Source organism: Mirounga angustirostris, unplaced genomic scaffold (assembly GCF_029215605.1).
Source record: "Mirounga angustirostris isolate CCGP_5_RB_7025 unplaced genomic scaffold, mMirAng1.0.hap1 SCAF_1, whole genome shotgun sequence".
NCBI classification, from domain to species: Eukaryota; Metazoa; Chordata; class Mammalia; order Carnivora; family Phocidae; genus Mirounga; species Mirounga angustirostris.
The window spans coordinates 70,396,872-70,420,659 of record NW_026991709.1 but is presented as its reverse complement, the minus strand read 5'-3'; the positions used below and the strand labels follow the sequence as shown (position 1 = coordinate 70,420,659).

At 40.8% G+C, this 23,788-nt stretch overlaps 2 protein-coding genes across 2 annotated transcripts in view; both read left to right on the top strand.

Annotated features, from left to right (window-relative positions):
- Nucleotides 1-1,696: 1,696 nt before the first annotated feature.
- On the top strand, nt 1,697-23,193 carry DYNLT2B (dynein light chain Tctex-type 2B). The gene is made up of 5 exons (XM_045903078.3): nt 1,697-1,836; nt 4,996-5,129; nt 10,706-10,775; nt 20,158-20,221; nt 23,054-23,193. The coding sequence occupies exons 1-5, from the start codon at nt 1,718-1,720 to the stop codon at nt 23,099-23,101; spliced, it is 435 nt and encodes a 144-aa protein (XP_045759034.1). The 5' UTR covers nt 1,697-1,717; the 3' UTR covers nt 23,102-23,193.
- PCYT1A (phosphate cytidylyltransferase 1A, choline) overlaps nt 10,708-23,788 on the top strand; it is a 62,064-nt gene continuing 48,983 nt past the window's right edge. The window contains exons 1-2 of the mRNA XM_045903074.2: nt 10,708-10,775; nt 20,158-20,221. The gene's annotated coding sequence lies outside the window, so the exon portion shown is untranslated. The remainder of the gene's footprint in view (nt 10,776-20,157; nt 20,222-23,788) is intronic.

Genomic DNA, 23,788 nt, shown 5'->3' with positions numbered 1-23,788 from the left:
TACTTTTATAGAAACAACTCCCTTTCCATCTTAGAGGAGGAAGTTTGGCAATTTGTTAACCCAACCAATAGGAAGCCTGGATGGATATTGGGGGAATTTCTTTTCTTATTTTATTTTTTTAAGATCCTATTTATTTATTTGAGACAGAGAGAGCGCACGAGTGGGGGGAGGGGCAGAGTGAGAGGGAGAAGCAGACTCCACACTGAGCAGGGTGACTGATGGGGGGCTTGATTCCAGAACCCTGGAATCATGACCTGAGCTGAAGGCAGACACTTAACCAACTGAGCTACCCAGGCGCCCCTTTTTCTAGTTTTTGAAGCTGGTAGAGGCCAGGATAATATGGTTTTCCCAAACAGGACCAAAAACTGGTGCGCATAAGTGGGGAATACACCTGAAATCTGCTCCTTTCTGAATTTTGCACTGGATCCAGGAGTGTAGGTGAGGCTGGGGGAACTGCGGGTTGGCGGTTATGGATTGGAGCAGGGCACTGCCAACTTTTTCTGTAAAGGGTCACATAAAGTTTAGACTTTAAGGGCCATATGGTTTCTTTTGCAATTGCTAAATTCTACCAATGAGCGCACAAATGTGGCCACACAATGTGCAAGTGGGCATAGCTATGTTATAAGAGAACTTTACGGATACTGAAATTTTAATTTCATGTGTAGGTTTCACGTGTCACGGATTAATCTTTTGATTTTTTTCCCCGACCGTTTAAAATATAAAACCTGGGCGCCTGGGTGGCTCAGATGGTTAAGCGTCTGCCTTCGGCTCAGGTCATGATCCCGGGGTCCCGGGATCGAGTTCTGCATCGGGCTCCCTGCTCTGCGGGGAGCCTGCTTCTCCCTCTGCCTCTCTCTCTCTCTGTCATGAATAAATAAATAAAATCTTTTAAATAAATAAATAAAAAATAAAATATAAAACCTGCTCAAAAGTTGTGAATAAAGAAATGAAGGCTGCACTTGCCCACAGGCTACAGCATGAAGACCCCTTATTTAGAGTCAGGGCCCTGCCACTCAATAGCCTTAGATGCTTGGACCTCTATGGGCCTCAGGTTCCGCATCAATTTCTTAAAATTGTGGTGCGGTAATAAAGCCAGGAACTTTGATTATAATGTGATAAAAAAAATTTCATGCAGTTTTCTGGTGGGTAGAATGGACATTAAAAAAAGGTATGTTCAGTTATCTTGGTAAAAGTTTCTAAATGCATAGATTGCCATTCGCCTGCATTTCTGTTGTAAAACAGAACAAGACGCGCTTTAAAGGGCTTTGGGGGGCGCCTGGGTGGCTCAGTCTTTACGCCTCTGCCTTCGGCTCAGGTCATGATCCCAGAGTCCTGGGATCCAGCCCCTGGACAGGCTCCCTGCTCAACGGGAAGCCTGCTTCTCCCTCTCCCACTCCCCTGCTTGTGTTCCTGCTCTCGCTATCTCTCTCTCTCTGTCAAATAAATAAAATCTTAAAAAAAAAAAAAAAAATGAAGTGCTTTGGAATCCCCATAGGGCTGCACCCGCCTGAAGCCGAGGTTAGGGCAGCTCTCGCTCCACCAGTTCCCGCCCAGCAGCTGGTGCGCAGGCGCGGGGGTGAGGTGCGCTCGGCTGGCAGCGCGCAGCCGCGACACACAGGGCCCAAGGAGGCCCTGTTACCCTGGCGACGGTTTCCCAGCTCCCTGCTGCAACCCGCCAGGCCTTCATCGCGCTACACCAAGCTAAGAAGCCCTAGCCATGACTTCGTCCACCCCAGCGTCCCTCTCTATGGGCACAGCCGACGGGTTGCCTGAGACTGAGAAGAACGCAGCGGAGTCCGAGAATACCTATATTCTGCGGCCCATTTTCCAGCAAAGGCGGGTAACGGACGGGTTGTGGTGGGGACGTCCTACGAGCGCTGGGTCTGGGGGGCAGAGCTCGCCTGCAAGCCTGCCCGTCGGGAAAGTGCGCGGGGGGAGGTGAGGACCCGCGGGGTGGGCGGGGCGGGACTGGAGAGGGAGGTTCGGGGCTGGAGGTGGGGCAGGCTGGGGCGGAGGGGCCGGGCTACGGACGCGGGGCGGGACTGGAGAGGGAAAGGAGGGGCTGGGGAGGTAGGGGCGGGGCGGGGCTGGAGAGGATGGGGCGGGCTGGGGGACCGAGGAAGGTACTGGGTTGGAGTAGAGCCGGGAAGGAAGGAGGGTGGGGCTGGTCTGGAGACGTAGGGGCGAGTCGGGGAGGGGGCGTGCCGGGGCTGGAGACGTGGGGCGAGGCGAGAAGGTGGGTTGCTGTCTTTCTTGAGCTTCTAGCTGCTCTGGGCATTTGAGGACCCGACCCGCAGTTGCAGTGTTAGGGCGCCGGGAGGGCCTAAGGCTAGCGCAGTGGGAATGGTTGGCTCCAGGAGACCCGGGACGTGAGCAGAGGAGAAGAAATGGGTGGAATACAGAGAAGAGCAGTAAAGCAGCGCCATGCATTGAGTGCCGTTCAGCCATTTTCGAGGGTTACTGTGTGCATAGGTGTGCCAGAATACGCTTACTCCTCGGCAGGGAACGGGACCTGTATGCATACAAAGTCTTACCCAGGTATCATCTGGATGTTCTTGGCCCACCGCCGCGATACCTTCCCAGAATTAAAGTACACAGTCTAGTGCAGAGGACAGTCCGCTAGGGCTGTAGGGCCCATCACTTCCTTTATTTTCACAAGATAAAAAATTAAATTAAAAAAAGCCCCTCTGTTGCTCGAAACCAGATTGCTGAATCAAATGCTTGGCATATACTGGAAGCCAGGAACTTTGGTTAGAATGTGATAAAAAATTTTCATGCAGTAGTTTTCTGGTGGGTAGAATGGACATAAAACGAAGGTATGTTCAGTTATCTTGGTAAAAGTTTCTAAATGCATAGATTGCCATTTGCCTGCATTTCTCTTGTAAAACAACAAAGGCAGAACAAAATTAACATATTATGTAGGAATAATCCTATGAGATTATTTGTGATTTGTTTGAAGAAAACTTTTGACATTTCGCTGAAAATGAGAAACGCTTAAGGGGTAGAGCCCTTAAGATATAGTACATTTGTCAATAGGAAAACCCCTTTTAGAACAGATCAAATCCTGGAAATTTGTCGATGATTCTAAAGTTCATCTGTGAGAATAACCAGGCAAGGAAAATACTATTAAAAAGTAATAAGGGTTGGGGCGCCTGGGTGGCTCAGTCGTTAAGCGTCTGCCTTCGGCTCAGGTCATGATCCCAGGGTCCTGGGATCGAGCCCCGCATCGGGCTCCCTGCTCAGCGGGAGGCCTGCTTCTCCCTCTCCCACTGCCCCCGCTTGTGTTCCCTCTCTCGCTATCTCTCTGTGTCAAATAAATAAATAAATAAAATCTTAAAAAAAAAAAGTAATAAAGGTTGCTTCAGAATTTAAATTAAAAAAAGGAACGCCCTCCAACCAAAAAAAGTAAGAAGGGGGGCCACTAGGGCTACCAAATATTATACCACATTATAAGCTCAAAACCTGAAACATCCTGGTCACTTGGTACATAATAGACAAATCAATTGAGAGAATGTATAGCCAAGAAAATGATAAATACAACTAAAATGTGAATGTATTTTAGGGTGGTGAAATTAGGGGAGATTTTTTTCTCTGTCTTCATTTATTCAATAATCCATTTCTTCCAAAAGTATTTATTGTCTGCTATGTGCTGGGTGCTGTTCTAAGAAATGGGGAGATAACAGTGAACAAAGCAGATAGAAATCCCTGCCCTCATGGAGCTTATGTTCTAGCTGGGTAGAAGGACAACAAACAAGATAAATACATAAGTGAACTATATAGTGTATGAGATAGTAATGAGTACCAGGAAGTGAGATATAAAGTGATGTGGTAGGAGGGCAATTTGAAGTTTTAGAGAAGGTGACTAGGGAAAGTAACTGTTGAATAAAGACTTGAAAGAAGTGAGGGAGGTAGCTATGCATATAGAATGAGACTTGAACTTCAGGCAGAGGTTAACAGCAAGTGCAGAAGCACTGAGGTTGTCGTGCCTGGTGTGGTCAAAGAACATAGGGAAGACCAGTGTGACCGAAGTGGAGAGAACTAGCAGAAAAGTAGTAGAAAACAAGATCAGAGAGTGTGATAGGGTAGGTCATATAGGGCTATGCAAGTCACAGTTAAGATGCTGCTTTTACTCTGAGTGAGGTGGGAAGCATTTGGGATTTTTTTAAAAGATTTTATTTATTTATTTGAGAGAGAGAGAGCGCGTGCGTGAGCATGAGCAGGGGGGAGGGGCAGAGGGAGAGGGAGAAGCAGATTCCCCGCTGAGCAGGGAGCCTGATGTGGGGCTTGATCCCAGGACCCTGGGATCATGACCTGAGCTGAAGGCAGACGCTTAACTGAGCCACCCAAGCGCCCCAAGCATTTGGGATATTTTGAATAGAGGAGTGCTGTGATCCAACATATAGTTTAACAGGACCAGTCTAGTTGCTATGTCCCACAGGATATGGGGACAAAGGCAGAGACAGAGAGACTTGTGTGGAGCTGTTGTAATCCAGGCAGGAGGTAATGATAGCTTGGAACAAGCTGGTGGCAGTGGGGTGGTGAGTGATTGAATTTTAGATTATTCCGAAGGTAGAACTGATAAAATTTGCTCATGAACCAGGATGTAGTTTGTGAGAGAGAAAGTCAACAAGACTGACCTCAAGGTTTTTGGCCTGAGCAACTGGAAGAATGGAGTTACCATTGGCCAATATAGTTTTGGAGAGAGGAGACAGAAGTTCAGTGTTAGATGTATGAACTTTTGAGTCGTCCATGAGACATCCAGATGGAATACGTGTTGGAATATGTGGTCTGAAGTTCAGGGGAAAGGTCCAGGCTGTAGGTATAAATGAGGAATATAACTTGTTTTCTTAAGTTGTGTATGTCATTTTTATAATAAAAAGTATGAAAAAGAAGAATTAAATTGTTCTAGGGAGAAAAAGCTGGGGGCAGTTGAGCTGTGAAGGTAAATTGAAGTTTTGGAGTTACCAATTAGCTGTTTCAAACTGTTTCATTTAGGTTCAGACCCTCTGTGGTTAAAGAATGTATCCATGCTGTGCTTAAGGAGGAACTGGCCAATGCTGAATACTCTCCAGAAGAAATGCCTCAGCTCACAAAACATTTATCAGAAACCATTAAAGACAAATTGAAAGGTAATTGTGGTGGTAATTAGAAATATATTCCCTTCAAACATTCAGTTTTATTCATTTGTCTCCTTCTCTATCTTTAAATAATGGGCGTAAGCTGTGGATTCTTTTAAACACAATTTTTCTTCAATGTCTAGTCTTCTCAATTATTTGGTAACTTTTAACTCATGTAGGTTTTTGCAGATAGTGGGAAAATTAAAGATACGAAACAGAACATTGTATGCATGCACTATCTGAGAAATTCCAGTATGGAAAAGACGAGAAGTACAAGGGCTCCTTTCTCCCATCATTCTTGGTTGTCTTTCTCACCAACATCTCAATCGTTAGCCTGTCATTGATACCCTCACTTTCTAACCTCAGCCCATCTCTCCAGCCGAGTCCTTAACTAGTCACCAGACTCAACTCTCCACCCTTGCTAAACTCTCTACATCTGTAGAACACACCTCATGCTTTTTCTCCCCGTTCTCTTTGTCTCTGTCTCTCTCTCTTTTTGAAAGATTTATTTATTTATTTACTTATTTATTAGAGAGAGAGAGCTCAAGAGAGCGCACGTGCACCAGCTGGGGAGGGGGGAGAGGCAGAGAGAGAGGGAGAGAGTCCTTAAGCTGACTCCAGCAGAGTGTGGAGCTGGAGGTGGGGCTCTATCTCATGACCATGAGATCATGACCTGAACTGAAACCAAGAGTCAGACGCTTAACTAACTGCACCACCCAGGTTCCCCTCTTTTGTTAATAATGTTCTACCATCTGAAAAGTCCTTTCTATCTGCCTTTTTAAAAATAGAACATTTTGGGGCGCCTGGGTGGCTCAGTCGTTAAGCGTCTGCCTTCGGCTCAGGTCATGATCCCAGGGTCCTGGGATCGAGCCCCGCATCGGGCTCCCTGCTCCATGGGAAGCCTGCTTCTCCGTCTCCCACTCCCCCTGCTTGTGTTCCCTTTCTCACTCTGTCTCTCTCTGTCAAATAAATAAATAAAATCTTAAAAAAAATAAAAATAAAAATAGAACATTCTTTGGAGGGAAGAAAATGTCTGTGTAATAGTAATACGTTTTTGTTGTACTGACTTAGGCCATCTAGAAAAGTACACATTTAATTTTTAAAAATTATATAAAATTCCAGGGCGCCTGGGTGGCTCAGTCGTTAAGCGTCTGCCTTCGGCTCAGGTCATGATCCCAGGGTCCTGGGATCGAGTCCCGCATCGGGCTCCCTGCTCGTCAGGAGGCCTGCTTCTTCCTCTCCCACTCTCCCTGCTTGTGTTCCTGCTCTCACTGTCTCTCTCTCTGTCAAATAAATAAATAAAATCTTTAAAAAAAAAAAATTATATAAAATTCCATTACCCAAAGGTAGTTACTATTTAATATTTTGGTGTACTTTTTTCTTTTTCTTAGTTTGTTTTAATTTTTAGAAATTAAAACATATACAAGAGTACAGAGAAGAAAATAGCAATTCTGTGTATTTCTATCACCCAGAATTAACTACTGTTTGTATATTAGCATTTTTATTTTCACTTTTTTAAAGAGATTTTTTTGTTTATTTGAGAGAAAGAGAGAGAGCAGGAGTGGGGAGCGGGGCAGAGGGAGAGGGAAAAGCAGACTCCGTGCTGAGCAGGGAGCCTAACTTGGGATTTGATCCCAGGACCCTGAGATCATGACCTGAGCCAAAGGCAGACACTTAACCGACTGAGCCAGCCAGGTGCCCCTATTTTTACTTTTTAATGAAAATTCACTGTTAAAATTATTGTGAAAAAGATACATGTCCATAATAAATACATTTAAACAGTGTAGAAAAATAAAATTAGAAAATCATGCCACCACCACATTAAATATCAATATTTAATGATAATCATTAATATTAGGTGAATATCAGATCAGACCTCTTTTCTGTGTTTATATACAGATAAATAAATACCTTAATAACAATGGGATATTATAGACCTATTTCGCCTAGTGGTATAGCATTCATTCTGTGTATATACATGTATTTTTTTTGTATTCATTCTATATTTAAATGGAAGATTGCTCACTATTTAATCCTTTTATCATGCCATTTGCATCGATGAGTTCTTTATTTTGGTTCAGTTCTTACCCGATGAGATTTTGTTCTAAGTTTTTTCGGTCAGGGCTCAGAAATGTTATATTCTCTGGGTTCTTTCATGTTTGAGGATGTCTGCCTTTTGCCTTTAAACCAGAATATATTTTGGATGAATATAATATTTTGAGGTAATAACATATTCTTGAGAATGTTGTAGACTTTGTTTCATTGTCTTCTGGCATTGAATGTTGCTGTAGAGAAATCTAAGGCCACCTGATGTCCTCTGCCTAAAGAATCCCATCCTTAACCTTGATGCTCAATAGCTTTTTTAGAATATCAATTGATAGTGAGCGTTTTATATCTTTCAACCTGTGGATTTTATTTTTTCCAAATTAGGAAAATTTTCTTGTATCTCTGAAAACATTTCCTGTTCCATTCATTAGGTTCTCTTCTTTAGGACAACAAATACGGATATGTTGAATCATCTTTATCTTCCATATCTATTAGCTTTTCTGTGCCATACTTTCTTCCCTTTCCTTTGATACTTACTTGTGATTATCTTAAGCTAGTAATTCAATTTTCATTTGTGTCTGTTCTGTCCCTTGCCATTTTTAATTTATTAGGTCTGCACTGATACTGTGTGAGTATTCAGTTTATTTCTTAGGGCTGTGATCTTCCTTTTCATCTTTCTGTTGTTTATAATCTGATTGACTTCTTATTTTGTTGAATTTATGAGCTTATGTTGTTCTATACTGTGAATCAGTTGTGAAGAATTTCTCTTTGTTCCTTGGTTTATATTCTCTCCTAGGTTGAGGGGGGTTTTTTTTGTTTTTGTTTTTGTCTTTTAAACAGTATTTTGGGGGCGCCTGGGTGGCTCAGTTGGTTAAGCGACTGCCTTCGGCTCAGGTCATGATCCTGGAGTCCCAGGATCGAGTCCCGCATCGGGCTCCCTGCTTGGCAGGGAGTCTGCTTCTCCCTCTCCCACTCCCCGTTTGTGTTCCCTCTCTCGCTCTGTCTTTCTCTGTCAAATAAATAAATAAAATCTTTAAAAAAATAAAAATAAAAAAAAAACCCAGTATTTTGTTTGTTTGTTTCTTGTTATTCTTTTGTTTGTTTTTCTGCATTTTTGCATATTGCCAGTCAGCTTCTTTCCATTTTACACTGATGTGGTATGGTTTTCAGATCTTTTCATTTGCTCTTTTCATAATTGCTCTGACATGGTTTGGGTGATTTCTTTTGTACTCTCCCACCATATCTGAGATTATTTTATTTTTTTTTCCCTCAGAACTATAATTGAAGGGCTGGGTCTTTAATATTCTAGCTGCATGGGTATCAGAAAAGGAGGAAGAGAAATGGGTAGAGAAAGGAGGTAGCTCCGTGAAGCCGTTGCAGTGTTTTGGGCTCCGTCTCCTGAGATTTTGTTAAGTATCCTGAATTAAGGGTCATGTCTCACCTGGGAAGGGAGCTGTAGTCTTCAAATTGTTTGCCTACTTTACTGTATAATCCTGGAGCCTTTACTTTGATCAGAGGGAGTTGGCTATGTTTCAGCTTTGTCCATTTCCTTTCCTTCCCCCTCCCCCAACTGTTTACACTGTTCCTTGGTTAGAAAAGGGGGAAGAGGGGCGCCTGGGTGGCTCAGTCGTTAAGCGTCTGCCTTCGGCTCAGGTCATGATCCCAGGGTCCTGGGATCGAGCCCCGCGTCAGGCTCCCTGCTCCGCAGGAAGCCTGTTTCTCCCTCTCCCCCTGCTTGTGATCCTGCTCTCACTGTGTCTCTCTCTGTCAAATAAATAAATAAAATCTTTAAAAAAAAATAAAATTAAAATTAAAAAAAAAAAGAAAAGGGGGAAGATAAAGATGCCCATTCAGTTTTCTTCTCTCCAGATTTGGTGTTAGTGAGAATTTTCAGGATTTTGCTGCTTTAGCAGTATAGTTTCTGGGGAATCAGAAGAGTTGTGCTGGGCCATACCATTATACTCCAGTATCTTATGTTGTTGTTTTCTTTTCTCCCTTACTAAACAGCTTACAGTTTTCTAAATACCCCATACTCTATGCCTTTGCACATGCTATTCCCTCTCCATAGAATGGAGACATTGTCTGCCTGGTAAATTCCTACTTGTCTTTCAAGACTCAGCTCATTTATCACATCCTCCAAGAAGTATCTTCTGGTCATCCCTTCCCCACTGCCCAGCTCTGTGTTCCTATGTACCTTGTACATGCTACTCTTGGAATTATTAATATGTTGCTTTTTCATTTTATTCTTCGTGTTTGCCTTCCCAACTACTGTGTGTTCTTTAGAATAGTGTCTTTTTTTTTTTTTTAAAGATCTTATTTATTTATTTATTTGTCAGAGAGAGAGCACACAAAAGCAGGGAGAGTGGCAGGCAGAGGGAGAAGCAGGCTCCCCACTGAGCAGGGAGCCTGATGCGGGACTCAGTCCCAGGACCCCAGGATCATGACCTGAGCGGAAGGCAGACGCTCAACTGACTGAGCCACACAGGTATCCCAAGAAGAGTGTCTTATTTTCTCTGTGTTTTGAGGCCCTACCAGTACCTGACTTAGAGTAGGAGAGAAAGGAAGCTGAGATCTCTTGAGAAACTAGTATGTATCAATACTGTTCTAGATGCTGTACATACTACTTGTGAAAATAGTAAAGGGAAGCTTCACTAAAATGGAGTTGGGAGGCCAGAAGGGGGAGCACTAATACCATTCAACTCCTCATCAACCCAACAGGAAGAAACCTATACGTTTATTACCCCAGCAGGAGGAAGAGAGATTTTCTCCTTGCCCGGCAACAGCCCTGCCAATGAGAGACTGTCACAATTCAGGCAGTGAAAAGCCACTACATTTCCAACTCCTGGTTTATTTCAATAAACTTTTTGTTTATAACAGCCCTCCCAACCTCCTCCTTTCCTCTATAAAAGAATCAGCTTCTTTGTTCCTTTGTTCTCTGGACTTGCCTATGGTTTTGCTATAGCTTGCTTAATTTCTTTTTTTTTTTTTTTAAAGACTTTATTTATTTATTCATAAGAGACAGAGAGAGAGGCAGAGGGAGAAGCAGGCTCCCCGCTGAGCAGGGAGCCCAATGCAGGACTCGATCCCAGGACGCTGGGATCATGACCTGAGCCGAAGGCAGATGCTTAACCATCTGAGCCACCCAGGCGCCCCTTGCTATAGCTTTCATGTCCTGAATTACAATTCTCCGCCCTTCCTGAATAAACCCATTTTTTTTTTTTTTTGCTGGTAAAATAACTGACAAGTTTTATTTTTAAGGTCAACATCCCCCAGGAGGTAGGTAATAATATTCCTGTTTAACAGATGAGGAAGACTTAAGCCAGAAAGGTGAACAGCTTATCTAAGGTTACACACTTGGCAAGCTGACTGACTGACTTACCAAAGTAAGATTTGTCCTCAAGTCTTTCTGACTCCCAAGCTTATCATCCTACTCAGTCAGTGCTTGTGGACTGAATGCCTATGTCCGTTTCTAGGCAAATTTACCTTCATTAAATAACTTTACCATTTTTACTTACAGATAACTTTCTTATTTTTCTTTCTAGAAATGGGATTTGACCGATACAAAATCGTGGTACAAGTAGTGATTGGAGAACAAAGAGGTGAAGGAGTATTGTGAGTAGTTGGTTTTTCCTTCTTGTTTTTATTCTTAAATGTTTCTTATTAGGTATTCATCCTCCTGACAATCCAGTAAGATTGTGTCTTTGTAAGACTGAGAGGAAAGGACAGTATAACAAAATGCAGCTGTGAAACAAAAAGTTACTGGCACTGAACAGTGTGGTTGACAGTGTGGGTGAGCTCCTCAAGGTAACTCACTTTTCGTAGTATTCATAGGCCAGTAGATGTTTTAGGGTTTATGTATATATGCTCCTAAGTCGAGTATGGCAGTATGTATATATGTTTCTTCCTCAATTCCTTCTTTTTTTTTTCCCCCTAAATTCCTTCTTGCCTGGTTTTTGTTCCTATCATTCCAAATTAATTTCTTTAAAATTGTCTGAGACCTCCTTATTAGCATATTTAGTAGTCCTTTCTTAGCTCTTGTTCTTGGCCTGGGCTTCTATTTCTTTTTTAAAATAATTTTTAAAAAATATTTTTTTTACCCATTTCAGAGACAGAGAGAGCGAGCATGTGGCAGAGGGAGAAGCAGACACCCTGCTGAGCAGGGAGCCCGATGCAGGGTTCAATCCCAGGACCCTGAGATCATGACCTGAGCCAAAGGCAGACGCTCAACCAACTGAGCCACCCAGGCGCCTCCTGTGCTTCTATTTCTTAATATTCATTCCAGTTTATTTTGGCCCTGATGTCATTTATCTAACTTGTTTCTCTTCTGTTTTTCTAACTCTTTCCTTTCCTGGTTCTTCTTTCTCTCTTACATCGCCAGCTGTGAGCTTTCTTCAAGGCTCAATTCTTGTTCTTCTGCTCTTTGCAATGCTTTCTCAATGAGCTCATTCATCCTCATGACCTCAAACTATTGTTCATGTATTGGTGAGTTCAAAATGTGTATTTCCCGTCTTTCCCTATGCCCAACTGTTAATCTCTTGTTTCCCTTTGCAAACAGTACTGAGTATAATATTTTATAAGAAAGTATTAAAGTATTTGTTAAATGATTTTGAAAATATCTTGTACATATTATCACTGAGAATTTTTACTACAGAATGTTAGATTTGGAAGGGATTATGGGTATTTTCTAGTGTCTACTCCCCTTAATTTATAGATGACACTTTTGAGGATGAGTATGATTTGCCCCAAAGTGTGTATCTGGCTGGTGTCAGATAAACTAATAGAGCCTGGCCTTCTGACTTCTGGCACAGTACTTCTTACATGGTGCCTCCTACCATTTGGTCAAAAGGCTTCAGGAGATTTTCTCACCTCAAAGACATAAAGAAATACTTTACTACCTTATCACTTTAGATTCAACATGTTCAAATGCAGTTGCAAATTTCTTCTCCCTTCTCCTGCAGTCAGACTGCCATTTTAATTTCTCTGTCTTTCACAGTATTACAAAGGTTCTATTAACTCTGGTTTAAAACCTTGAAGTCCTCTTTTGTCGTATTGAGCCATTACTCTCTCCCACCACATGCACTGTAATCTGGATGCCAGGCTTACTTAGCAGCCCCTTATCATCATTGCCAGACTCTGGTCTCTCTCCTTTACAATTCATTTTGTATACCAGACCAGTCTTTCAGAAATAACCTCATTTTCTTTCCATAAACTCTTTAGAGTTTATTTTAAACCCTGTCAAATATAAACTCCTTAAACTGGTTATGATTCACTTTGTTAAACGTGATAAGGCCAAACTCTAAAGCATAGCATTCAAGCCCACCCCCCCTCCTTTTTAAAAACTTTTATCATCTAAAATTTCAGGGATGTGCAAAAGTGCAGGGACTAAAGAACTCGCATTTTTTCTGTTACTCAGCTTCAAAGTTTATCAGCACATACAGATGTTTTATTTATTTATTTATTTATTTATTTATTTATTTATTTATTTATTTATTTATTTTTTAAAGATTTTATTTATTTATCTGACAGAGAGAGAGACAGCGAGAGAGGGAACACAAGCAGGGGGAGCGGGAGAGGGAGAAGCAGGCCTCCCGCCGAGCAGGGAGCCCGATGTGGGGCTTGATCCCAGGATCCTGAGATCATGACCTGAGCCGAAGGCAGTCGCCCAACCAACTGAGCCACCCAGGCGCCCCCAGATGTTTTATTTATACCTGTACCTGTATCTACTGTCCCTGTCCCACCAGATTATTTTGAAACAAATTCCAATCATCATACCATTTCATTTGTAAATACAACAGTATACAATATCTCTAAAGTATAAGGACCCTTTTTAACATAATAATAGATCATCACATCTAAAATATTGTTGATCCTTAATATTATACAATGTTCAGTTAGTGTTCAGATATCCCCATTTGTCTCATACACGGTTGACTCTTGTGCACAATGTGGGGGGTAGGGGTGCCAACCCCCGCACAGTCAAAAATAACTTTTTATATATGCATATAGCTTTGACTCCCCCAAAATTTAACTATTAATAGCCCACTGTTGACTGGAAGCCTTACTGATAACATAAACAGTCAATTAACACATATTTTACATAGATATTATATACTATATTTTTACAATAAGCTAGAGAAAAAAATGTTATTAAGAAAATCATAAGGAAGGGAACATATATTTACAGTACTGTATTTATTGAAAAAACATCTGCATATAAGTGGACCTGTACAGTTCAAACCCAAGTGGTTCAAGGATCAACTGTGTATGTGTATGTATGTGTATTTGTGTATATGTATTTATGTGTTTATATATTCTGTTTACAATTTGTTCAGAACAGCATCCAGATAAAGGCCACACACTGCATTTAGTTGATACGTCTCTTAAATTTCTTTTAATCTATTATTTTCTTTCTCTTTCTCTTTCTTTTTTACCTTGCCATTTAATTGTTGAAAAAATTGGGTTGTCCTGTCGAGTTTCCTACATTCTTGCATTTGCTAATTGTTTTATTTATTTATTTATTCTTGGGAGTTTTATACTTTAGATTATAATCTAGTACTACCTTATTTATTTCATTGCTCAATGTTCCAAACTTCGGCCATTGGCCGCTCTTTCAGTTGCCTCTTGTGTCCCTTTGGTATATCCAACTATTGTGGGGTGGTTTTTTTTTTTTAAAGATTTATTTATTTTAGAGAGAGAGAAAGAGAGAGAGAGAGAGAGAGCGTGAGTGTGTGGGGGGGGTGTGGGTAGAGGGAAAGGGAGAGAAAGAATCCCTAAGCAGACTCTACACTGAACACAGAGCTTGATCTCTTGACCCCAAGATCATGACCTGAGCTGAAATCAAGAGTCAGACACTTAACCAACTAAGGCACCCAGATGCCCCTGTTGTGGGTTTTTTTGAGCACTTCCTTACTTACTGGCACTGAAAGATGCTTCATCTTATTCGTTCCCTGCCCCAGCCCTATAATTAGCCATTTTCCCAAGGAGCTCTGGTTCATTTCATTGGAGAATGGCATTAGAAACTAACATTTGGGCACTAGGTGTGGCCATTAACTTGCTAAATATTGCTTCTGCTCTGTTTGCTGTCCGTTGTCCTTTTTGGATTCTAATTACCTGTATTTGGATTGAGATGCTCTTTTTACTGTATTCCACATGTCGCTTATGCTCTTCTCTGAGTTTTTGTTTTTTCTCTCTGTGCTTCCTTTTGAATATTTTTCTATTGACCTGTCTTTCAGTTGACTAATTCTCTTTTCTGTTGTGTCTAATCTGTTATTCAATCCACTGACTGAATTCTTAATATCAGTTGTTACGTTTTTCAGGTTTAGAATATCCATTTAATTCTTTTTTGTAGATTCTGATTCTCTAGTGAAATCGACTGAGGCACCCAGGCATGAGTTTATTTTAAGAATTTGTGTAAGAGATTTCCAAATCTGTCCCAATGAGGGAAAAAGGGGCCTTTCTTTCATGTCTGTTACCAAAATGTAAATTAAGACAATTGCTGATCAAACTTACATACGGTTGACAAATAGTTTTTAGCCCCTGTTTTAGTTATTGTGATCATCGGGGGGAAAAAAACTTTTTCCTGAGACACTCAACTGCAAAGGGCAGGCAGTATTGGAATCCCCCTTCAGTGGTACTGTACCACTCTTGAAAATATGCTTTCAGGCTCCTTCCGATGGCCCAAGGCAGCAGCAAATCCTTCCTGTCACCTCCTTTTGGCCAAAGCAGCCAAAGATTTAGAAGTCTTTGGTTCACAGATGGCTATATCCACAAGTACTTTACTGTTGAGCTCCACCTGGCACTTAATTAAATTGACAATGAATGCTGGGTACTGCAAGCTGTGTTCCTGGGAGGCAGCTGTAATTCGATTAATCCAGAGTGTCCTCATGTTCCTCTTCTTCAGGCTTTGCGCTTTTGTGCACTTCACAAATGCTCTGGGCACAGCTTTGACCACCACCCTGTAGCACCATGCATGCTGCCTCACCTCCTGGGCTCGCCAGTTGCAGTCAGGAGGCCAGTGAAATGATTTTTTAATCTATGTTCTTCATCCTTCCTCTCTCCCTTTTTACATTTTGGTCATAGCAGTTATTTTATTATTTATTTTATTATTTATTTTATTTTCAAAGATTTTATTCATGTATTTGACACAGAGAGAGCACAAGCAGGGAGAGCGGCAGGCAGAGGGAGAGGGAGAAGCAGGCTTCCCGCCGAGCAGGGAGCCCGATGCGGGGCTCGATCCCGAGACCCTGGGATCATGACCTGAGCCAAAGGCAGACGCTTAAGGACTGAGCCACCCAGACGCCCCATAGCAGTTATTTTAAGGTCATTGTGTGCTTACTCTAGTATCTGGATCATGTGTGATTCTGTTTCCATTGATTTTTTTTTTCTTGGTAATCCTTTAGGTGACTCTGTCTCTCAGCGTGCCTGGTTTAAATCTTGGACGTTGTGTCAAAAAATTGTAGAACCTCCAGATAATATTATTTTCTTCCAGAGAGAGTTTACGCTTTCCTTTTCCATTCAGGTAGACTATGGGCTGCTTACCTTAATCCAGTCAGGTACTAAGCAGAGTTGAGGTTAGGTGGCAATTTGGATTTGAGGCTCCCTCTATCTTCAGTTCACCCTTCTTTCTTGAATGTAGCCCTCCAGATCTTTCAACTAAGAACCTGGAACGTTCGTTGAGACCCCACCCCCATCAGGTACCGACTTTTATACTTGTCTCCTCAGTATAAAACTACTCTTTACTTCAAAGTTTTTTCCTTAGTGTATTGGTTTCCTGTTGCTGCTGTAAAAAATTATCACGGGCACCTAGTTGGTTCAGTTGGAAGAGAGTGTGACTCTTGATTTCAGGATTATGAGTTTCAGCCTCACATTGGGTGTAGAGATGACAATAAATAAATAAATAAGTAAACTTAAAAAAAATTATCACAAACCCAGTAGCATATAAAAATACTATTTTACGTTTCTGGAGATCATAAATCCAAAATGGGTTTCATTCAGCTAAAATCAAGGTATTAGAAGGACTGCATTCCTTCTGGAGGTTCTAGGGGAGAATCCACCTTTGCCTCTTCCAGCTTCTAGAGATTGCTTGCATGCTTTAGCTTATAAACCCTTCCTCCATCTTCAAAGCCAGCAGCATAGCATCTTCAAATATTTCTCTGATTCTCCCACCACCTTTCTTTTATAAGGACCCTTGTGATTACATTGAACCCACCTGTAATCCAGGATACTCTTCCCATTTCAGGATCCTTAATCATATATCTGTAAAACTTTTTATTTATTTTTTTGCCATATAAGGTAACCTATTCACAGGTTTTGGGGATTAGGACTGAGAGGGCCATTATTTTGGCTACCACACTTGGCTTTCAGTTTCAGAATTCTGCACATGTCTTGAGGGGAAAACCTACCGTGTGACAGGCTCAGTTCTACTTTCTTCTTTTGGTCCCTCAAGTCTCCAATTTTATCTCCCTAGCCTTGAAAGTCTGCCTGCAGTCTTTTTTTTTTTTTTTTTTTTTTAGATTTTATTTATTTATTTGACAGAGACACAGCGAGAGAGGGAACACAAGCAGGGGGAGTGGGAGAGGAAGAAGCAGGCTTCCCTAGCAGGGAGCCCGATGCGGGGCTCCATCCCAGGACCCTGGGATCATGACCTGAGCCAAAGGCAGACGCTTAACGACTGAACCACCCAGGCGCCCCTGCCTGCAGTCTTGCTGGTTTCTTTTTCCCTGAGTAATTGGTTCTGTAGCTGGGCAAAGCCTGGATTCTTAGCTTCTAATCCTGTGCCTTGATTTGGCAAATGCCCCAGGGAGAATTCCGATGCAGGGTATCAGTTTATCTCCTTGCAGGTCACCTCTCTCTGGAATTTTGGTTACTCTAGTCTTACTTGCTTCATCTGCATTCTGATTCATTTTATCCAGCTTTGCTAATTAGTCTTGTTGGGAATATTGGCCTGCTACAAACTGTTTCATCATACTTCTGAGTCCTTTTGACACAAATATGTATACTTAAATATAGCTTTTTTTTTTTCTCCTGTATAGCCCAGGCTTGGGTGTGACCCAGAAGTCTCAGGTTTATCTTACACATTTCTAGCCCTACACCTGGAATTGGTCATTTCTCTGAGGAGCCCTGGTTCCTTTTATTGGCAAATGGTATAAAATATAGACTGCATTTTGAAGGCAAGGATTGTGTTTTATGCATCTTTGTATCATTTGCATCTAGCACTTTCCTTCATATATAATAGACCCTCAACAAATATTTGTTAAGTAAATTTTTATATTCCTGCCTTCACTTGGTTCTACTCAGCTTAAGTACCACTTCCTTTTGTGAAGTGTTTTTTGGCTTTTTCTGTCTAAATTCTCTAAATTCTGTAGCACATCTACAAATTTCGTTCAAATGTTACACGACTTGGACTGGACTTGGACTAGACAGGCTTTACAATTCTTTTGAATCCTGATAACCTATAAATTAGCATCAACTGGACATTATCTTATTCTTTGTGTTAATTTTTTTCACCTAATTAAACTGGGGATTGAGGATTAAGACAGATTTTATTCTTTTTGGACATACAGTAGTTGCTAAATAAATACTTGGTGATAAATTAAGTAGGTTAATTTTATTTCACATTGTTACTGTTGCAGTTTGGAAATAGGTGGAACTTTTTTGACTTAAGAATGTGTGAAATAGGGGCACCTGGGTGGCTCAGTCGTTAAGCGTCTGCCTTCGGCTCAGGTCATGATCCCAGGGTCCTGGGATAGAGCCCCACATCGGGCTCCCTGCTCTGTGGGAAGTCTGCTTCTCCCTCTCCCACTCCCCCTGCTTGTGTTCTCTCTCTCTCTCTCTCTGTAAATAAATAAATAAATAAAATCTTTAAAAAAAAATGTATGAAATATTAGGACGGGAGAGTTCTTCTATGCAAAACTTAAAAAAAAAAAAGACACTTTCAAAAATCGAACCGGGGGCACCTGGGTGACTCAGGCAATTAGGCATGTCTGACTCTTGATAGCTCGGGTCTTGATCTCAGGGTTGTGAGTTCAAGCCCCATGTTGGGCTCCATACTGGGCATGAAGCCTAGTTTAAAAAAAAAAAAAAGAACCAATATCATTATGATATATGTGTATCTTTATAACTTGAAGCTGAACTGCTTAGGTTCAAAGCCAAACTTTGTCACTATTTGACCTTGGCAAGTTTACTTAATTTCTCTGATACTCAGTTTCCATATTTATTAAATGGGTATAATAATAGTATGGACTTCACAGGGGCACCTGGGTGGCTCAGTCAGTTACGTGGCCAACTCTTGATTTCGGCTCAGGTCATGATCTTGGTCGTGGGATCCAGCCCCATGTAGGGCTCTGCAGTCAGCACTGAGTCTGCTTGTCCCTCTCCCTCTGCTCTTCTCCCTGCTCTCCCTCTCTCTCTAAAATAAATAAATGAAATCTTTTTTAAAAAATAGTACTTACTTCATAGGATTAAGTGAGTTAACACATGTAAAGCACTTAGACCAGTGGCTGGTACAAAATAAGTGCTCAATAAATGTTAATGACGACTCATACATACATTTAATAAAAATGTAAAACATTTATAATTACTTTTTTCACTTAACATTGTATTGTGAACGTATTTTCATTTTTTGTGAAGTTTGTAAACATTTTTGTAAGTTTTTTGTAAAATATCTCTTTAATGGCTGCATAGAATTTCATTGCCATGAAATACCATGATTTCCTCTACCACTTACTACTGTGCATTTGTTTCCATTATTTATTTATTTATTTTAAAAATTTTATTTTTAAGTAATCTCTACATCCAACATGGGTCTCGAACCCACAACCCCAAGATCAAGAGTCACATACTACACCAACTGAGCCAGCCAGATGCCCCATAAATTGTTTCCATTTTTTTTTTTTTTTAATTTGACAGAGACACAGTGAGAGCGGGAACACAAGCAGGGGGAGAGGGAGAGGGGGAGGAGCAGGCTTCCTGCCGAGCAGGGAGCCCGATGCAGGGCTCCATCCCAGGACCCTGGGATCATGACCTGAGCTGAAGGTAGACACGTAACAACTGAGCCACCCAGGCACCCCTGTTTCCATTTTTTAATTGGCTTTTATTTTGCCTAACATTCTTTCTTACGCATGATTTGGGGAGAGAATGGCTAATTTGAGAATTCAGAGGTAGTGTAGCAATTCTGTAGAGAGAATACTGGGTTTAGAACTAGTTAGAAGATTGAGTTCTAGTTCAGAGTTTGTCCCTTTCTTTTTTGGAACTCTACAAAATAATCACGTTGGACTAAATAATCTATTGGGTCCTTTCCAGACCTACTTTTTTATATTATTGTGCAGGATTTCAGTTGTAAGTCTTAGGTATTATTCCCTCTAAAAGTTACACAGAAATATCTTGGCTGAAGTAATCTATAACAGCTTCCCACCCAAAATACCAAAGACTCAAGGTATTGACCCCTTAAGCTGTCAGGCAGCTGGTCAGAGTCTGAGTTTGTTAAGAGTCCCTGGGCTGTCACCTCCAGTTACATCTGTGATTCCAGTCCCTTTTAGTTTACCCAGTATATTCTGCTGTACGAATAGGATTTTCTGTGTGCCAACCTGTGAAAAGGTTTGGAAGCACTGATCTATAAGAATGTATCAAGGAAATAACACAGGACCTTAGGGGAAGGGAAGAAAAGTGAATGAGAAGAAATCAGAGAGGGAGACAAACCATGAGAGACTCTTGACTCCAGGAAACAAACTGAGGGTTGTGGAAGGGAGGGGGTGGGGGGAAGGGGTAACTGGGTGATGGGCATTAAGGAGGGCACGAGATCTGATGAGCGCTGGGTGTTATATGCAACTGACGAATCATTGAACACTGCACCAAAAACTTAGTGATGTGTATTATATGTTGGCTAATTGAATTTAAATTAAAAAAATGTATCAAGGAAAACTTTTGCTCATGGCAAATAGATACAGGTCATATCCTTGTTATATTATTTATAATTCTTCATATTTTGACTTTTCAGCATGGCTGCTCGCTGTTTCTGGGATGCTGACACTGACAACTACACTCACGACGTTTTCATGAATGTAAGTCTATTTGGAAGCCTTTTTTTCCTTTCCAAGGACATGTGGACATTCCAAGTCAAATTAATATTATTAAGATATAAGGCCACTTTAATTTTAGATGTCTGTCTTAGACTCCTGGATGAAATGATTTTACTCTTTTACTGTGTTACTAAAGCAGGAGAAATCTAATGTGCTGCTGATAGGCGAGGAGACTTGTAGGTGTACAGATGATATAACTCTTCACAAGTTTGATTTTGAGAATATCGTATTGTTTATTCAGTGCTAACAGACCTGTGGCACTTGGCTAACTCTAACGAAATTGGGTTGGCAGGGGGGCGCCTGGGTGGCTCAGTCCGTTAAGCGTCTGCCTTTGGCTCAGGTCATCATGTCAGGGTCCTGGGATCGAACACTGCATCAGGCTCCCTGCTCAGCAGGGATTCTGCTTCTCCCTCTCCCTCTGCCTTTGCCCCCAACTTGTGCTCTGTCTCTCTCAAATAAAGTCTTAAAAAAAAAAAAAAAAAAGAAATTGGGGTGGCAGGGATTCATGAGCAAAGGTGATTTTCATTCAGTAATAAAATTATTTTATCTTAAAGCTATTTCTCAAAACTAAGCAAAAATAAAGAGAAATTTTTAAAAAGATTTCATTTAAACATTGGTCTGTTATTGGCTGAATGTTTTATATATATATATTTTTTATTCATGAGAGACAGAGCGAGAGAGAAAGGCAGAGGGAGAAACAGGCTTCCAAGGAGCAGGGAGCCCGATGCGGGACTCGATCCCAGGACCCTGAGATCATGACCTGAGCCGAAGGCAGACGCTTAACCATCTGAGCCACCCAGGCGCCCTGTTTTATATATTTTAATCATATGTTGTTATACTTGCTTCCAGAGATGATCCCTTTCTCTATCCAAAAGCTCCTAGGTTGTGAATTAGTAGACTCAGAATTAAAGTATAGTAGAATAGAACAGAAACTTGGTTGAGTTAATTAGGAGAGGGGTTCCATTTCCAGCTCTGTAACTTTCTAATTGAATGACTTCAGGTGTCATTAGACTTTTCTCTGATTGTATCAGTAACATTAGGAAGCTGTACTAGATTTTCCCAAAGAAGGCTGTGGCTGCTGAAAAATAATTTGGGGAACTTATTTAAAATACAGATGCCAAGACCTTACTCAAGTAGATTCTGATCAAATAAGTCTGGTGTTAAATCAGTGATTCTGAATTTTTAAAAAAGTTACCCACATGGTTATGCTTACTGCCAGGTTTGGAAGCTGCTTATGTTAATGATCTTAAGACACCTTTTAGCTCTAAAATTCTGTGGTCCTACCAGTTTCATTTTATGTTCAACTCCCTTAGGGATCAAGGGCTGAAGAGTAGGAAGTACTATGTAAATCCCATTTATCAGCTCTCTAGGGGAAAGGTCAAGCTAAGGTGATGGTTTTTCCTGCTTTTTGGAGTTATTGAGTCCTTATACAATGCAATTCATTCATTCAGCAAATATTCTGAGCTCCCATTAGGTGCCAGCCTCCCCTGGAGGTGCGAGGGATAAAATTTTGATTCAGACAGACATGGAGAGCTCTGGGCGGTGCTGTAGAACAGCCAAAGTGGGATCCACAGACCAGTGCCAGTCCTTGAGCTGTGTGTTTACAAATCCTTCATGAGAGAAGTGCATAAATAGTGTAAGAGTTTAGAAACTCTTACAGGAATTTGACAAAGTTATTTTATATTGATTAAATCTAATAGTAAAAGTTTAGGCTATATTTTGTATGTGTCTTTTTTCATCCCATTTTCCTACTTACCAATTTTTATTGTATTTTACAAAAGTATCAGTCCAAAGGGCCTGGAAAGTAAAACGAAAACAAAAACAAGTTTCTCACTACAGATAGCATTGTTGTGGAACACAGTTCATGGTTCTCCCCCCCAAGCAGGCAGGGACCTGGGCTTAACCAAAGAATTTTGCTTTGGTTAGTAAGCAGGTACTTGAGTTTAGTTTGTTTTCTCCAAGTAGTACCAGGCTGGAGATGAGATTTGTTGGTCTCAAAGGAGTCACTGAGGCAGGTGGAACTCCTGTAATAATTACCTAAAAAGTGTTTTAACAAGTTTAACCAGGATCTGGAAAGCATTTTGTGATTCTGAGTTAAAAGATAGATAAATGAATTTTATCAGTTAAGAACAAACACCCAGAGACCATTTGCCCTTACCCAGAATTTATGACAGGGTGCTGTTATGGTTTTTTTTAGATTTATTTATTTGAGAGAGAGAGAGGGGGAGAATGAGAACGAGAATGCACAGGGGGAGGGGCAGAAGGAGAGAGAGAGAATCTTGGGCAGACTCCCTGCAGAGCGCAGAGCCCAACGTGGGGCTCCATCTCATGATCTTGGGATCATGACCTGAGTCAAAATCCATGCCTAACTGACTAAGCCACCCAGGCACCCCAAGATGCTGTTATTTTTATCTGTGATGTTATAATATAGTTATGCATTTACTCCAAGAAACTCAAAGCATTTCATAATTGTTATTTCTATGATAAATCAGGAAAAATGGAAATACTTATTTTATGAATATGAAATTACATAAAGCTCATTAGTTTGCATTTTACTTCTACCTTCAGAAAATCTAATTCTTTACCCATCCTACCCTTTGAGCAAGCAATTTTGTAGTTACCCTGAAACAAGCAACTCTATAGCTATATTCTGGAAATCCTTTGTATATTGAAGAAGAAAAAAACCTTCATGATTGAAAACTGGCAAAGATCTGAGATGATGTTCATTTCAATTGCCTTTGCTGCCCTTAGCCCTTCATTAGTACTAATAACCTTCTGGATTTGTGTGTGTTTTCTGTTTTGTTTGCTTTTTAGGACAGTTTATTCTGTGTTGTAGCGGCATTCGGCTGTTTCTACTATTGAATCTTTGAAAAATTGGGTAAAAATATGACCATGAAGAAATATACATTTTTTTATATTGTTAAATATCTCAACAAAATAAAGATAATTTGGCATTTTGGCAGCTGAGTCTATTCAGTTTTAGGCCTTATATTTTAGTGTTTTGATTTTGTTGTAATATGTTCTTATTGTATTTGGAAAGTGGGGAAACTTCATATTTCGATTGCTCAAGCATAACCAATTGTAAATATTTGGGTATATTTTCTACCAGTGCTTTTTTATTTTCAGGGTTTTAAAAAAATCATTATACACAATTTTGTACCCTGATTTTTCACTTCTTATAATGTCATGAGCAGTGTTTATGTCATTTTATTTCCATTATGATTTTCATAAGCATAATTTAATAGCTGCACTTACTCCACTACGTAATACCATTGGTTATCGTTGCCATTTCCTTATTAAGGGATTATTTATGATTTTTTCACTATTATAAATAACGCTGAGATGAATTTATTTGTGCATAAAGGTTTCTTGTACATTTCGAATTGTTGTCTTTATCTCTCATCCAGAGTTTCTGCTTAGCTATTGCCGTCCTACACCTTACACAGCTTATTAGGTTAAACGCACATTCATTTTCTCCAGGGTCTGCTGTAGTGTTAGGGACAGTGTCCAAGTTGTGAATGAAATCAGCCATCCCTTAAGACTCTGAGA